Here is a 16,011-nt window from a genome sequence, read left to right as displayed (position 1 = left end):
TGTCCTGTACGCTGAGAGAACTGGAATAAAGGAATGGTCATAATGACTCAGTAAGGTCCACAAAAGCTTTATATGCATTTGATTTTCATTCATTTTTCAAATGTGATGACTTCATAAACAATGGCAATGTGGAGAGAGAGAGAGAGAGAGAGAGAGAGAGAGAGAGAGAGAGAAAAAAACAGGCAAGGAATTTCAAATGCTATAATGAAAAAAGCATGTTATTCGGGAACGCCAACGCTGCAGTTGCAGCTCCTTTGATCTATTCTAAGCTATATTCATAACCTTGTCTGACTCTTGCTACACATTATGCATGTTCTCATGATCTTACAAAGCTAGGATGGTAAGGGATGTTTATCTTCTGGGGAGGCTGGGTGCAAACCAAAGGAAAACCTGATGTAACGCTCTCACAGAAGACGAGGATTTCAGGACAATCAGTATGCGATCAGTGTACAAATGCAGGTGGGCCAATGCAGGATATCAGTGCGTGAGATAACAGTGGAGAAGGGAACATGCACAAAGTCATGCAGAAAGAGCTATACCCTGTGACAAAAAAAAGCAGAACATCTCCAAAATAGCACAATCCAAGATAGTCATAGGATGATGGGATAACGAAATATGTTTGAGGATGACTTAAAAAGCTGGAGAATTAGGGTCTTACAGGAGGATCATTCATTCTATCCACACCTTTTCTCCTGCCTTAGCTTCCCAGTATTTTGAAAACAGCAGCTGTGTCTCATGCTGTTGCTATAGATTGGCACAGATGCTACATAAATTCCTCCGTTTATAGTAACAGACTGTTTACTGTGGTTGAAGTAAAATCTCTCACCTGAAAAACTTTAATTCAACACTCCCCACATATCTCAACATCTGGACATCTAAGTCTGAACAAGCTCAGTGGACATTTATTATTAATTCTTTTTATTATTATTATTTTTTACAGTGACACATCATTTTGTGCAACAGCTGTTGCACTCAACTTAGATTATGCCAATGCTGTAGACCTTTGTGTTCTGCCTTATTTTAATGTAATATCATTAATACTCTGCAAACATTGGAGAGCATCCGTTTGCAGTTTTATGAGGTTTATAGTCTTTGGCAGGACACAGTATCACATAGAGAGCCAATATGCCTGCACTTTGGAGATATACAGTATCTGAGGTGTTGTGGAGCTCAGGATAATTATTTGTCTGGAGTGAGGCTCTGAGAGCATTTAGCTATCAAAAGGCTCAGTATGGCTTCTGCCGCCATTCACCCGATTGAATGATGGGCACAATATCTGTGAGCTCCAGCTGTGAGAACTTTTTCCTGTTTTATTACCTATCTATGGAGCACAGAGATGAAATACTGGAACTCTGAGTTCTGGTTTGGCTCACACCAAGCTTACAACAGGAGGTGTCTTTCATTGGCTGGGATATAATTAAGTCAAAGGGGGTGGGGAATCAGTGCTGCCCTACCCTACACACACCTACAGACAGTATGGCAAATCAACACACCTGTGAATGCATGCTGAGTTGTTTCTTTAGCAAGCCTGTACCTCATTAAATGCATCAAGATCATCTCATTACTTTGCATTTTATCCCATAGATCCTTGGGATTTCATGGGATTTGAATCAAAGGATTAAGTGGAAATAAAGAATTAAGCACACCAAGCAAACAACAGTTTAAAACTGAAGAGCAGGATAAGTATAAACACTGAAACCAAAATGGAAAATCGTTCTTGTTCTTTTTTCTTTTGACAGTTGGTAAACTTACTTGGTAAACATGATCATAATTACTTTAAATATTAGATATGATTAACATGTACACTTGTTATCTACTTTGAAGATAGTGAAACAGTTACAAAATGCACTTTCCAAATACATTTATTGGGCCGATAACATTAAACAAACACAGTGTATGACCATTGTAAACAATAAAACAGAAAAAGGCATCAGCTCTGCTCCAGAAATTCAAAGTGCGCCAAGCTTAAAATATTAAACTTTTAAAATGCATTTTTCCTTCTGATATATTTTTAAACGTTTATTAGTATCTTTACATATTCATCTTCAGCATGAATAATTCTATTTACAAGGCCAGGACACTCATTGTTTCACTGACAGTCACACATTCCCCTTTGACATAGGTTTTGTCTTTGCAGCGAAACAGCATGGATGCTGTTCCGCTTTCCTGTCTTCTGTGCCCCAGATTCATGATAGACGATGCAGTTATGGGTCAAAGGTCTTTCCAGTCTGATGTGTGAGCTCATCGTCCAGCTCACTGTGAATTCTTAGTAGTACAGTATCCATCCATATATATATATATATATATATATATATATATAATATATATATATATATATATATATATATATATATACAAAGGCCAAAAAGACATCTTTAGTTCCATTCTGTGAAGCGACTATGAAATAAAAGTTTCCATTTTTATTTTTCACTTATTTTTTCCACCAAAAAAGGTATCAAAACATTTGTATAGTTATATTTGTACTTCACTGGTTTTGAGTTGATGTATGAAACTGAGTCTCTTTGCAAACAGTGCAAAGTCTGTTCTTGTTCAGGGTTCTTTTTTTCTTTTTTTTTCTTTACAGTGTCATGACTACATCTCTCAGGATGAATGTGATGCACACTCCAGTCTGTGCTGGTTCTCTGCTGTCTCTCTCCTTTCTCAGATTAGGGCTCATCCATGAGAAGAATCTATTTCAGCAGCCATTCGTTCACTGCAGTAGAGAAAAAAAATACTATGACAAGGAACTGACTGAGGGGGGAAACCCACAAACAAACAACAACAAAAACTCCAGCGCTCAGACTTCAATGAATATCTGACATGCTAGAACTTTTTCTAGAAACTGCATCGATGTCTGCCACTTGTATGTGCCTGCTGAAGCAGATAACTCAGTCTGCACATAGTCATACCAAGGTACACAAAGTATACATTCAAAGGGAAGCAACGGAAATCGGCAGTAGAAATCTATCCATGCATTACAAATGCCATACATTCTTTAATTCCCCAATTTCCTTTAATTACACTGCATATACACTAAATATCACCTCAGTTAAAAAATGTAATGTTAATTGTCCTACACATGCCGTCTTGATTTTGTTGTACAAAATCATATAATTCAGTTATTCCAGAAGTTCAACCAGGTCTAATTAGGAGCATTTTCCATTTCCTTCATTATCAACATCTTACTGTCTTCACAAAAGTAAATGCAATTAATGGAGCAATCAGTCATTTTTACCACTATAAAGTACCAAACAATATTTGTGATTATAAGTGATTATTCATTATTTTTAAATGTATTTCCTATAAAGTGCAGATCACAAAAAAAATGAGGACTCTGATTGATTTGTAGTCCCAGTTTATGAACCGTTTTATGCTCCATAGAGCAGGTCCCCCACATGGAAGCAGCCAGGTTTAAATTAGATTTAGTACAGAATCTCTGATACATCCAAGCCACTAGGTGTCAGAATAATGGCTGGTCCATAATGTGAAGAAGAATCATTGGGGAAAAAAATTATTTACTGCTTCTTTAAAAAATAAATCTTTCTTCTTTACGCTCAGGTTGGAGAGTTCAATCTCTGAAACAAAAGCGCCAGATAATTAAGGAAGAATTTAATCAGTGAGCAAGTAAACTACAAGTAACTTAATGCAGTGGAATGGGTCAGGACAGATAATATGAGTTACTTTTTGTGTCCAGTTTATTACTTAGGGGATAACATGCAAGTTTTTATTTTCTTTATGTACTTTATTTTCTAAATGTACTTTGGTACTGGAAGAGGATAAATAGAGTGCCAACACAGTTTGTGAGAAAGAAAAGGACTCCCTTTGAGAACAGGCAGATTACTGAGACCTCTTGAACCCCATACAAGGTCTGAAAAATTAAGAAACTCTGTTGAGGGCCCTAAAAGATGATTATATTAGGAATGTTCTGCATGTCTCCTAATGGACTGCATGGCTGCACTAAAAAGTGTTTCACATCCCAAATGTCTCAGTAGATTTGAAATGTAAACCTATTATAAGCCCTTGAAGATCTGTGTATACTAAGTTAATGTCTTCCTGGATATATCTCTAAAAATTAAATTCACTGCTTATGAACAGGTCCAAAATAAAAACAGACTGTAAAATGATCATGTAGAATGATTTCTCGTCTTCAAACATTAACTGTTAGTGACAAGCCATCAGTTGTTAGTAATTTATTTTGAGAGAGACTCAGAATAGGGCGAAAGGTAAGAGTGGATCACAGAGTCCCAGGGCCACTGACCTCGGTACTGCAGTTTCTGGGCCCTATTGTTGGGGCAGTCTTTGCCCTGTAGGCTGAAGTTGATGTTTGTGCGGATGCAACGGTTGTTCAAAGGCTGAGCCGGACGGACGTTATCGCTCATACTGAGGAAGATCTGCGACGGCTGGTTCTGGCTGAGTAACCGCATCGAGTGCATCTGCAGGGGTGGCACACACACACTGACACGCTTCACACACCTGCACGACTGCATCTCTCAACAGCCTGCAAAATGATGACTACTACGCTTGTCGAAACCACTGAGCTTATTAGAGCCATGCAGCTTGTCTTACTTTGCACGTGTCACCAACAGTGCGACGTGACAGCTACATAAGATTGGAGTTGCAATGTTGATGGAGCCTGCGTGGATTTACCTGCATTTTTGTGACATATATTGGCTTGTTCATAAGAATCCATGTTGCAGTTTCAAAGCATGGAGGGATAGTCATCGATCCTTCATAGGTAATAAAGCTTGACGTCTCCGGGTATACCTCCTCAATGTTTAGCCCCGAAAGTAAATAAGCATCATCTGCACAAAAGAAAACCCCAGAAGGGAGGAAGGCTGCTCATTGCTGGTTAACAGCTACTGTTCCATCTTTAACCTCCACCTTGTTAGGAATAACTCTTCTCTTTGGATCATTTCTCTTCTCTTCTCTTTGGATCATTTTGCAGGCCCTGAATCTTTGCTTGTCGGTGTTTCACTGCCCCAGGGGTTTGGCTGGGGTTTGCTGGATGGCTGCTGAATTGCTTTGACAAGTTTTACAGTACAAGGCCCCCATTACATCACACAACACTGTGGTCATGTGAAAAATATTGAACCCTCCACTACTGACAACAGAAGAGTAATAGGCTCAGCAAGGAAAAAACACTTCATTATGATTCCCCATTCCATTGATGTCTCCTCATTCCACGCCTGTGTTGAAATCTTTGTGATTCCAGGGCCGTTATCGCACTGTTTTGGTGGCATAAATAATTATTTTTGTATGAGGAGGAAGGGGCTGGGGTTGGTGAGAGCATGCTATCTAGGATGGCTGTTTTGAAGGCTTCAGGCTGGGACAAGCTGCTATGTCAATGTAGAGGTCCTGACAGCTGTTGAGGCCCATATTCCTTTAAGATATCTGTGGTAACATTGTTGAGACTATGCTTTGCTTGGCCAGGCCACATTCATGCACCCCTGAGGGCTTGATTGCATGCTCCTGCCACCAGGGGTCAGCATACACCTCTTCACCCACTTTTCCCCACCCCTATTAATTCAATTATGGATTTTTTTTTTTTTTTATGGCTCTCTGAAGTGGGCCAAGGCACTATGCCATTGAGAATGTGGGCAGCTGTACTATGAAATATTCCTGTGCGTTTTTGTGTTTTATGTCTTAGTTCCTTTCACTATTGCTAATATTCTCAAGATTTTTTCACTAAATCTGGTCGGATTATTACCATAAATTTCAACTTCTAATAAATTACTGTATGTATGGTGAAACAAAATGGCTGAACCCACTTTAGGGTCATATTCATGAATTCAAAACTTTTGTTAGAATACAGTAGTTTTTTTCTGTAATGGTTCAAGATTTGCAATCTGCAAACAGCCATCACCTCTTATTACTAAACTGTCAAAGTACTCAAGCTTGAGAGACCAAAATCCAAATCCATCTTTGGAATTTCCATTATATTTGACAGAAGCAAGCATGCAGTAATTCACCTCAGTGATGGTCTCATTCATCTGGAAGGTCGAATCTTTCACTTACTCTTATAAGTTATTCTTGTGATGGTATCTCTGTTCAACATTCGATTCAGAAGTGAATTTGACATCTCGGATATCTGAAATTAGAAGTGGTCAGAAGATGGAATTGGGGGAAGGGCCAAAGACAGAGATGATTGGAGTGAATGAGAGACTTGGTGATAAAGGTAACGGTATTATAAAACAGCATAACAAAATAACAGTTTTACCATGACAACCAACACTTGGCAAGATGATCCATTGTTGAGTGAAGAGTAAGCGATGCTTCCTGGCAAGTTCTTTAAATGCTGTGCTTGCTCTTGGTAACTGTCAGTGCCAATGTAATGTGTTGTGGTAATGAGAGCTGCAAAAGCAGGCCAATTGACTGATGTCTTACTCGCCATTTTACATTGACATACTTTGCATAGAATGAAATGTGCAACTTGCAGCACTTTTCACAGGTATTTGAAAAGCATCAGCCTGTTTTACAGATGATTTAAAGATAAAGCAGAGCTGTTTGCAGTCATTCTCAGTGAAGAGACATAATTACTATAGATTGTACGTAGTAAAAAAAAAGAGTACATGTGCAAAGAGCTAAATACAGTGCCTCTTAATACTGTAAACATATGTTTTTTCAGCTGTGGTCACAATCGTGACCTCTAGTCATGGTCCAGCATGAACTTCCATATAAATAACTACTTGTTATTTGTTCACACCAGAACAAAATGTCTGATTCCTGTCCACAGTCTTCTCCTCCTCCATTTTATGTCTGTCTGTGCAGTGACTGTGCACATTTTGGCATGATTAGCCTTTGTGATGGAGAGCTCTGATGTCAGCTCATAACACTTATGTTCAGAAGGGAGGCCTTCCTGGCAGCCTGGTGCTGTGACAGTCAGACCAGCGTGAGGCATTTGAGAGTGCGGCTATGATGCTGACTCATGTTTTGATGGAAGAAGCTCTCAACATTGCCTGCAGGAAATGCAGCTGAACTCACTATGTGATCCTCTGCAATTATAACAGTGATAAAAGAGAATTCGCTGAGGGGAGAGATGCATGAACTGTCTGGGCATATTGGAAGAGCAATAGAGACTTAATACTTAATCATGCCATAATTCTGTTCAGAATGTGCTACGAGATGTCAAAGGAGACATTAACCTAAACAAATGGCAAACCAAAGCACCATTAAAAAGAAAACAGTCTGAGAAATGACTGTAACATTTATGTTACACACCATCTGTTGTCATGAAGTTTTACATTCATATTGTCCTTATAGGCCATAAATGTGATGAGTACTATATATAACAAATGATTGTGTGCTTCACAGCACTTCAATTAGTGCCAATAATGATTCTTCACTTGTTTTCTAGCCAACAGATTGGTGAACAGGATGAAAGGTTGGAGTTGAATAAAAGAATTGGAGCTGGATAAAAGGTATGTGTACACTAAATAAAGCAAAAGGACTTGGGCATTCCATGCTTGTACACTTTTTGCAGCTTAAGCTAAATCCACTTGTGGCCTACAGTGAGTGAAGAGATCCATGCAGTGCCCGAGCATATCCGGACAGAGGGAAGACTTCACGTCCAGACAGAGATGGTCAAACTTGGTATTGATACTGGCAGTGTAAGGACTTTAGCTTTAATTTTTTATCCTGTGAGATAACATGATACAGTGGTTCATCATCTCTAGAAACATCCTTTGAACAGCCATTTAGGAGAGTTAGTGAAAACCATTTCATAACCTTGTGCTCCTGAAATGACAGGAAGATGACGAGCAACTTGTTTAGCTGCCATCTGGTAATTGCATAGCTAATTGTTTTTGCCATTTGGAGGTTCTTTCTCCTTTTCTTTTATTTCATTTTTTTTTGGTGAGTAAACATACTGACCTTCAGCTGGAGAAGTAATTTATTTGTGCACAAAAGAATTATTGACATGCAGCCATTCCTATCAAACTCTACTTTTCTTTACGATTGACAAAGGTGGATTTCAAATGACACTATTTAGATGAATGCACGAAAAACAGTTTATTGTTTTTGTTCAGTTTTGCTATACATACAAAAGTACTTACCTTCATGAATATAGACACTATCACCAATCCATTTGGACTCTTTGCAGCTTCTGTATAATTGGTATACAGCTCGTGGTTGTAATGTATTAGCTGAACCTAAGTATTTTGAAATGAAAAAATAGAAACAACAATCAGCACAGAGTAAAAAAAAAAAGTATTTATCTTCCACTGACAATGGAATATATTTTAGAAATTTGGAAATGAACATACAGCATATAGCTTTCAGTCTGAGTTTAGGAACTGTAGAAGGGTACAGGGTCTACAGCAGAACTCTGTGACATGTTAGACTGCTCCTTTTTTAGTTCGAGCTCAGAATCAGCAGCCTTGAATAATTAGGACTGTCTCTGCACAAGTCTGTCTTGCTTCTAGCTCAGTGTTGAGCTGGTTGAGATGCCAAGTCCCTGTCAGGTGTCTCCGCTCCCCAATCACAGATATACAGCTGGCTTCCCACTTTGTTTGAACATGCCTGTCAACTTTAAATTTCAATGCTTTGTGATGCTCAAGTAATTTTCCCTCTGTGAATTACTTGAACACCCAACAAATCTACAACAAAGGTTTGAGACTAAGAATTCGGCCAGAGGGGAGGCCACAATCTCTTCCATTCTTCAAGGGTTTTGTGTAGTAAATAGCATTACAAAGACAGATATGGGAGATCACAAAAAGGTTTATTGTAATCTGTCAGTAACAAAAAGTCCTTATTCATATTAAACATTTATGCTTATATTCATTTATATAAGCATTTCATAGGTACATACGTCCACAAGCATTCACAGTACATCAGGATGTAACTGTTCAGATGCAGTAGTGCATGACCTCAGCTGTACATTGTACATGAAGACAAAGTTAACAGCTGAAGCCAATTACTGAATCAATTCCTTAATATGTCATTATCCACACAACTTGAAGGAGAAGTAAATAATAATAAAAAAATCATGTAGCTCATATTAATTATGAAATATGCAAAAGGGGAGCTGAGCAACAATCATCATTCAGTTTAATCAAGGGTAGAGGAAATGATTACATTGCAAAAGTTGATTGGATTAGATTTTTTTCTGGAGATAAAAAGTAGCCAATGCTTTTCCTCCACCAGAAAACTCATTCACCAACAAACTACATCGAACTGGAGCACCAGGCTGGACCACAGCTCTACTCCCTGCCAAAACACTCAGGACATACAGAGTAGAGGAGCAGACAGCACACTAATGAGTTCTGGAGGGGAGAACAGAACCAAGGATGAGAACACCCTCACACACACCCACACACACATACACAAACAAGCACTCATGCGTACACACATGAATACACATACATACACACAATGATTGTGTTTGGCAAACCTATAAGAGAGTCAGACTCATCTAAGTTTTCCCAAGCTGAATCTGAGCTGTGAGGTCCACTGTGCGCACCTCTCCAGTATCTCACTCTCTGCCATCTCTGGCTCCCACACCTTTCTGCATGTGCTAAGAACGGAGTTATTCGTGCCAGTGGAGCCAGAGGGGCAGCCAGCTGGACGCGTTGACAGAACAACGGCTCAGAACAGCAGTGGCTGATCCATGGGAGCCTCCTTTCCACACGAAGCCAGACCTGTCATTCCACCAGAGAGGTGGTGTCTGTGCTACGCAGGGAGACAGCTTGCACCTCTGGTGGGCCCCCTGACAAGCTCTTTATTGTGTGATAGCTGGCCTGGGCCCGAGACGGGCAAGAGATGAAGACAGCAAGTCGATAGCAGGAAGAGAGGTGGACAGCACTAACGGGCCAGATGAAAAGCACTCGTCTGGAACAACCGGCCAATAGCGTTTGAATTGGAGCATGTGCTCATAAAGCAAATAAACAGACAGCCTGTAAGTGCAGGTTGCAGTCCAATTTGATTAGGGTAAAAGGACTTGAATTAAGGCTTGAATTAAGCTGCCCTGTAAAGGTATACACAGTCTGTGTGTCTGCCTGTCAGAACAAATAACTACTGGAAGTACACCCAGCACAGGCTTCAAGACCCCTGCAATTAAAAAAAATGACTATGAAGTAAAAACCTTTTATAGCAACCACCTTTCTTGGCACAACCTAAAGGAGGATCTAAAAATTCACAGTTCCTGGTTCATGCAACATTACAAAACTGTACAAGGGAGAAGCCCAGTGTTTAAACAAACTCATGACAAAGGCCTAGTTTATTTGGCACAAGGCTTCATATAGGAATAACCAAGAGGGGCTGAAAAAACTCATAAAAAGATCATAGTGAAGCTTCTGAGATTTCCTACTTGTGTGCAGCTCTATTGGCCATATTTAGTAAATGTAAAAATGTGAAATGAGAAAATCTGCTTCAGTATCAAAGCACTGAACTGAGATGGTAATGTGTTATTTGCTGCAACTGATGATTAGAACTTGATGAAAATACACACTGAAAAATGCTGAAACAGTAGTGAGGAGAACAGTTCTAAATATACAGTGTGATTTGTTTTTGGTGTTAATTCATTATTAGAAGAACAGCACATTCTAATTTGTATGTGTGAGTTTCATTTAAATTTTTATCCTTTGAAACTGACACCATTGGCATTCTAAACTTAGAGAAACCCCCAAAAGAACACTGCGATGCCATCTAATATATATTGTACATTACATCGTCATTGCATGTTTGTGCTTGGTGAATCATCATAGTGTTTTCTATCTGATGACCACCCATGCATCTGTTATCTCACACCACTGTTCAAAAAAATCTATATTTCATCTGTGTGAACACCAATGTGATATGAAATACAGAATGACTAATAAGAAAGTGACTATAGCAGATCTGTAAATGTTACTTTTATCAGTGGATCATATTTATAAGAACACTTCATTTCCACCTACCCTTTCCCAAATGTGTTTAGTCGTATTTCTTTTTTTCACCCAGACTAAGAAAGGGAAACTAAAGCCTGGGAGAACGAGCTCAGCTTGCTTTGGAAGAAGTGAGTAACACCTTGAGTGTTTTTCTGCTCACTTCATCAGTGGTGTTTCATTTTCAGCTGGTGTATGAAGGCCTGGTGGCTCAGGAAGCAAGAAAAGTAAATGAAGTCAAAGGTGTTGGGCTGCATTTGCAGCAAGGCAGACTCCCTCTAACAGAAGCAAACAGGACTCACAGTTAATCTTCTGCTGTTAGCGAACAAATATAAAAGAAGAAAGGAGAGAGGACAGCCAGACACACTGTATATGGCACAGGCAGTTATTAAATAAGCATTAAAAGCCTGGTTGACTCGCAATGCAAAACAGCCATGGCTGGAAAGATACTGTTGATATTGAGGTCACCTTGCCAGAGTATTACAAGCACCACTGAAGGCCAGTGACACTTTGTTTTTTTAAGAATGTGGATGCGCCATTGTAAAGCAAAGTGTGATAATGGCTTAGCAATAAAGAGTAAACAGACTGAGATAGACTTCGGCAGCTGGGTCATGGCTTGCAGCATCCTGATAGACTGTTTCCACTTTGTTTTATTATTATTTAAATATCGGCTGGCCTCCATGGGGGGAGGGGAAAGAAAATTATAATCATTAATTATGGCAGATTTGCCTGTCAGGCCCACGGTTATTGTGTTGCCATTCTAATCACTGGTCTTATTACTTCCAAAGAGAAATGTCAGGCCTGCGCTGACTGCCGACTCCATCAAATGAGGGAGGCTGCAGTGTTGTGCCTTCTAAAATTACACTGTTAGCTTAATTGAGATGCTTTACTCAGCTATTGTGCCATTGTAGAAGAGCAATGTGGTTTGGAAATAAATAAAATAAATGATGTTGCATTGCACTGTGGCAACTGAGATGATTTCAGAAATAAAGACTGATGTTAAAAACTCGGTGTACTGCAAACACAAGGTGGGAAAAATTAGGAAAATGAGAAAAATAAAAAGCATCCCCAATAAATGATTAATAGTAAATCTTGTTGTGCTGGATCAACAATCTCAAATTTGTGTTTTTAAACCTGATGCAACATACTGCAAGATAAACCATACAACATCTCAGAACATGTCTTCCCTAATGTATATCATTGTACCAAAAAAATAAATAACTAAACATTGTAGCAAACCATTGTGCGGTCATTGTAACAAATCCCAACACACACGTGCAAAACATATAAAAGGTAAAAAAACTGGTAACCTAACTAGTTAGTAAAAATAATTATTTCCTCAGCTGAGTTGCCTTTGAAGATATGAAAACAAGATACCTTTACATCAGAAAACTCTGTACTAAGCTGGTTCTGTGTTTGGGTTGATTTTGAGACATCTGTTATATTGCCTCAACAGACCAGGGTCTGGAGTTTGAGTAGAGAAAGCCCATGATCCATGGGTGACCAAACATCGAACAAAAATTCATAAACGCAGACAGAGATCAACAGATCTCAATCACTTTTCCTTAAACAACTTTCATGCATAAGAGAGGATTAGTCAATTCAATCTCCTCTGCCCAGCTTCTAAAAGCTCTCTCTTTATGGTCAGCTTCTCTGAAATAAATACAACACCATTTATGCAAGCACTGGAGAAAGTGTTTTTGGATTAACATTAATCTGAGCGCAGTCATCCATATGGTTCATAGAGTACATATGAATGTTGTAATCCACAGTCCAAGCCTGTAGATGACAATAAGGTCTCTTGTGGCTTACCTCACCAGAGAAGGCTTGCCCATTGAGGAGATGTTCAGAGCCCTGGCCATCTTCACTGCCAAAGTGTAACCTGATTTCTTCCAATCGGTGACTATACGTCATTGGTCCACCAGAGATGTTCACTAAGTGTTCTTTGTCCAATCGCAGGGAGACATGGCGGCCAGTGTTGTACATGGTCCCTCCCACCTTTACAAGACATGTGAGAGGAGTGAATGGTCAGAGGCAGAATGGCCATCAAATCAAATACTGTTCACCAGAGCACAGTGAAAATGAGATGGGGAAAAAAACCCCACACACAAATAAATAATAAACAAGCAAACAAACAAACAAAAATATCTGGCTTGTTTAGATTCTGGTAAACAACAAACCTCTGCCTCTCTTTCCTTATTGTTTACTTTGTTCTCCAGTAAAAAGCACAGCAGTGATTCAGAGCTTAGGCTTCAGGCTTTAATTAAACCATTGTATTTTTTACTGAGTGATACAATGCCACTGTATCATCAATTCAAAACCCTTTTGGTGCAAAGAGGCTGGAGTTGGCAGTAGGCTGAACAGAGCACTAGCATGTCGAATGAAGGCAAAAGAGCTGGGGTCTTCAAAGCCTCTGACAGTCCGAATCAGTTTGGAATTGATTGGATGTGAGGCTTTACGGAGAGAGTGCAGTGATACAAGAACCCCGGATAACGATCTTTATCAGAGTAGGTGTTTATTTATTTATATTCAGGAGTAGTTTCAACATGAGGTATTGATATTCCAAGCACAACTCAAGAAAGGCTTCCATGGCTCTTATCTTGCCTTTTCTTTCTTCGTTCTTCTGTCTCTCTCTCTCTCTCTCTCTCTCTCTCTCTCTCTCTCTCTCTCTCTCTCTCTCTCTCCCTCTCCTTTCCTTTTACTACTCGCCTTCAAAATGATTTTCCCTCTCAAAATTCCCAGAGAAAGAGCCCGGCCCACATATCGTAAATTTTTTATAGAACCTGCAAGAAATCAATGATTTCAAAGGAGAGAGAGAGAGAGAGAATGAAAGAGAGAAAGACAGAAAAAGAGAGAAAGATTATGTGTAGATGAGCATACAGGAGAAAGAGAGACACCTAGCTTATGTGCCAAAGGCAAAACAAGGCAGTGCAAAGACTGTGCAGGAACACTTAAAGGATTGCCAGTATGGAGAGTTACCTTGGGGTGTCTGACTTGCCCAAGAAAAGGGCAAGACATTTTAGAAGCCCTGAAGAGGTCATTTTTCAATGATTATTCATGAGTTGCAGATGGCTAAGGAAGAATGAAACCCCCTCATTGTTTGGTTTCAAGGATTGAGGGGAAAAAAGAAGAAAAGAAATGTAACTTTAGGTCTGTTTAATTCTTTTGGAAAATAACTGTTGAATGTAGGCCTCTGCAAACAAACTGCAACCCTGTGTGTTTCTTTTTTTCTGAATTCAGACCTTCTTTATTATTAATAGTCTTCTGTCTATGCTACATTGCTCTTCAGTTTCTTTTTTTTAACATTACTAATTGAAAATAGCAAAACAGCATTTTTTTTTTTACTTACTACAGCTAACTCTACATACTTGCACAAACTATTTTCCCTTAGCCTATTAGCTATTTTTTTTCTTGTGTGTTATTTTTATTCAGATGTACTGGACACACAAGTACATTGTAAAATCATTCCATTTGGCACTACTATGTTCTGTGTCTCTTGCAGCTCTCAGTAGGACACAGGCCAGTTCTGTCACCCTTAATCTCAGGCATATGCTATGTTATAAGCCGCAGTCTTGCGTGTGTTGTCATCTAGCCCAACAACGACCCACCTTGCTAAATACATTGCGCTGCTTCAGTTAGCATCTTGCAGCATAATTTGTATTAATGTCTTCAAAGTCATGAGAGAGAAAATGCTTTGCTGCACTTTAATTTCTTAACTTGACAGTTTTATGTATAACACCCCGCACTGCTCTGACAACAGTTGTAATTACAACAGGGAGCAGGACTGTTTACGACACGCTCAGCGTTGAAGATGGAAATGCTGGTACTTGTGACCACACCACAGCTCGCACTCACACTGCTCAAACATGATTGGTTATTTTTCCCATGTATTATGTACTGCATAATGGGCAGAGGTGATTAGAAACGTGTATTAAAAACAGTTTCTGGACATATGATAGTGCCACTGCAGTGGTACATGACAATTATCTGTGGCTAAACAATATCTGTCACCCATTTGGAGATAGCTGACAGTTCCTATTTAAGATATACAATCATGACCACACTGAAAAGGTTTACAGAGCACTAAAGCTCAGTCCCTGTCTTCCTGTGCTGCCAACATTACCAGAGGAGCAGAAGAAAGCTGAAGAAGAAAAAGGAAGCAGGTAAACACACACTATTTCTGGGCCATGTATTCATTGAAAATCTCTTCCCCTTCAGGGATTAATAGGCTGAATGTCTGGATCCAGTAAACATGCTGAATAATGTTAGTACAAATCCACAAGACAAAGGCCCATCATTAAATGCTGCTAATTCTCTCTGGGCAGCTAATTATAATTGTATGGTATAAAATCTAATATTATCAATGTAATTGTTACACTCTGGTGAAACAATTAAATATATTAGAAAATCATATGGAGGACCAAAGGAGACTGGCTTTATAATCCCTGAAATGATTTAAAAACACTAAACATCAGGATGAGAATAATAAAAAAATCACACATTCTTCAGTGTGTTGTATAGAACGTTAGAGTTCATCTCCATCAATAGGTTTCCCAGTTTAGCTTGTCTCATTTTAACATGAGGAATCATTCAGATGCTGTTGTCTGAAGTAAAAATCTTTGGGAGGAAAACATACATAGTAAGCTAAGTAGACATGCTTGTGACACTGTTGGCAAAAATCACCGGAAACGTCTTGATGAGAGATTAATTCTCTCTATAATGTGTCTACATTTCTGTTGGCTTAAATGTAAACAGCAGTACAGGCAACACTCAAAACCAGTGTAAGACAGCCAAAGCAATTAAAATGCACAGGAAGTATCTGGTTAATGTCTCTTTGCACAGAACATTTTAGACACTTGTAATTTCCATTTGGTCACCAAAATGCATGAACTCATGTGGTCTGAAAATGATTAGATAATAAAAGAAGGCTGGTCACTAGGGTACAGTTCAAAACATTTTAGGAATATTTTAGTACCATTTCCACCATCCTGCATAAAATAGCAAATCATAGTTAAACCATAATTCATTTGATTAAAAGATGTGTTGTGTGTGTGTGGTTTTTTTCATTAAGTTGACAGGGGCATGTGCTGATGAATAAAATATCAGCTTGCTCTGGGTGTTCAGCTTGGCAGACTAAAATCAAAGTCAGAAA

The 16,011-nt window shown here is 39.0% G+C and overlaps 1 protein-coding gene across 1 annotated transcript in view; it reads right to left on the bottom strand.

Moving 5' to 3' along the window:
- Positions 1 to 2,366: 2,366 nt before the first annotated feature.
- The window catches only part of ca10a (carbonic anhydrase Xa), a 90,235-nt gene continuing 76,590 nt past the window's right edge, over positions 2,367 to 16,011 (bottom strand). Inside the window, exons 4-9 of the mRNA XM_027008373.2 lie at positions 12,672 to 12,857; positions 8,052 to 8,147; positions 6,016 to 6,088; positions 4,648 to 4,802; positions 4,259 to 4,433; positions 2,367 to 2,713 (exon numbers count right to left, since the gene is read on the bottom strand). Of these exons, the coding sequence (XP_026864174.1) occupies positions 2,691 to 2,713; positions 4,259 to 4,433; positions 4,648 to 4,802; positions 6,016 to 6,088; positions 8,052 to 8,147; positions 12,672 to 12,857 (708 nt within the window). The 3' untranslated portion in view covers positions 2,367 to 2,690. The remainder of the gene's footprint in view (positions 2,714 to 4,258; positions 4,434 to 4,647; positions 4,803 to 6,015; positions 6,089 to 8,051; positions 8,148 to 12,671; positions 12,858 to 16,011) is intronic.

This window comes from Electrophorus electricus, chromosome 14, assembly GCF_013358815.1.
Source record: "Electrophorus electricus isolate fEleEle1 chromosome 14, fEleEle1.pri, whole genome shotgun sequence".
Classification (NCBI taxonomy): Eukaryota; Metazoa; Chordata; class Actinopteri; order Gymnotiformes; family Gymnotidae; genus Electrophorus; species Electrophorus electricus.
The sequence above is the reverse complement of the archived record's forward strand: the minus strand, read 5'-3'. Positions and strand labels throughout refer to the sequence as shown.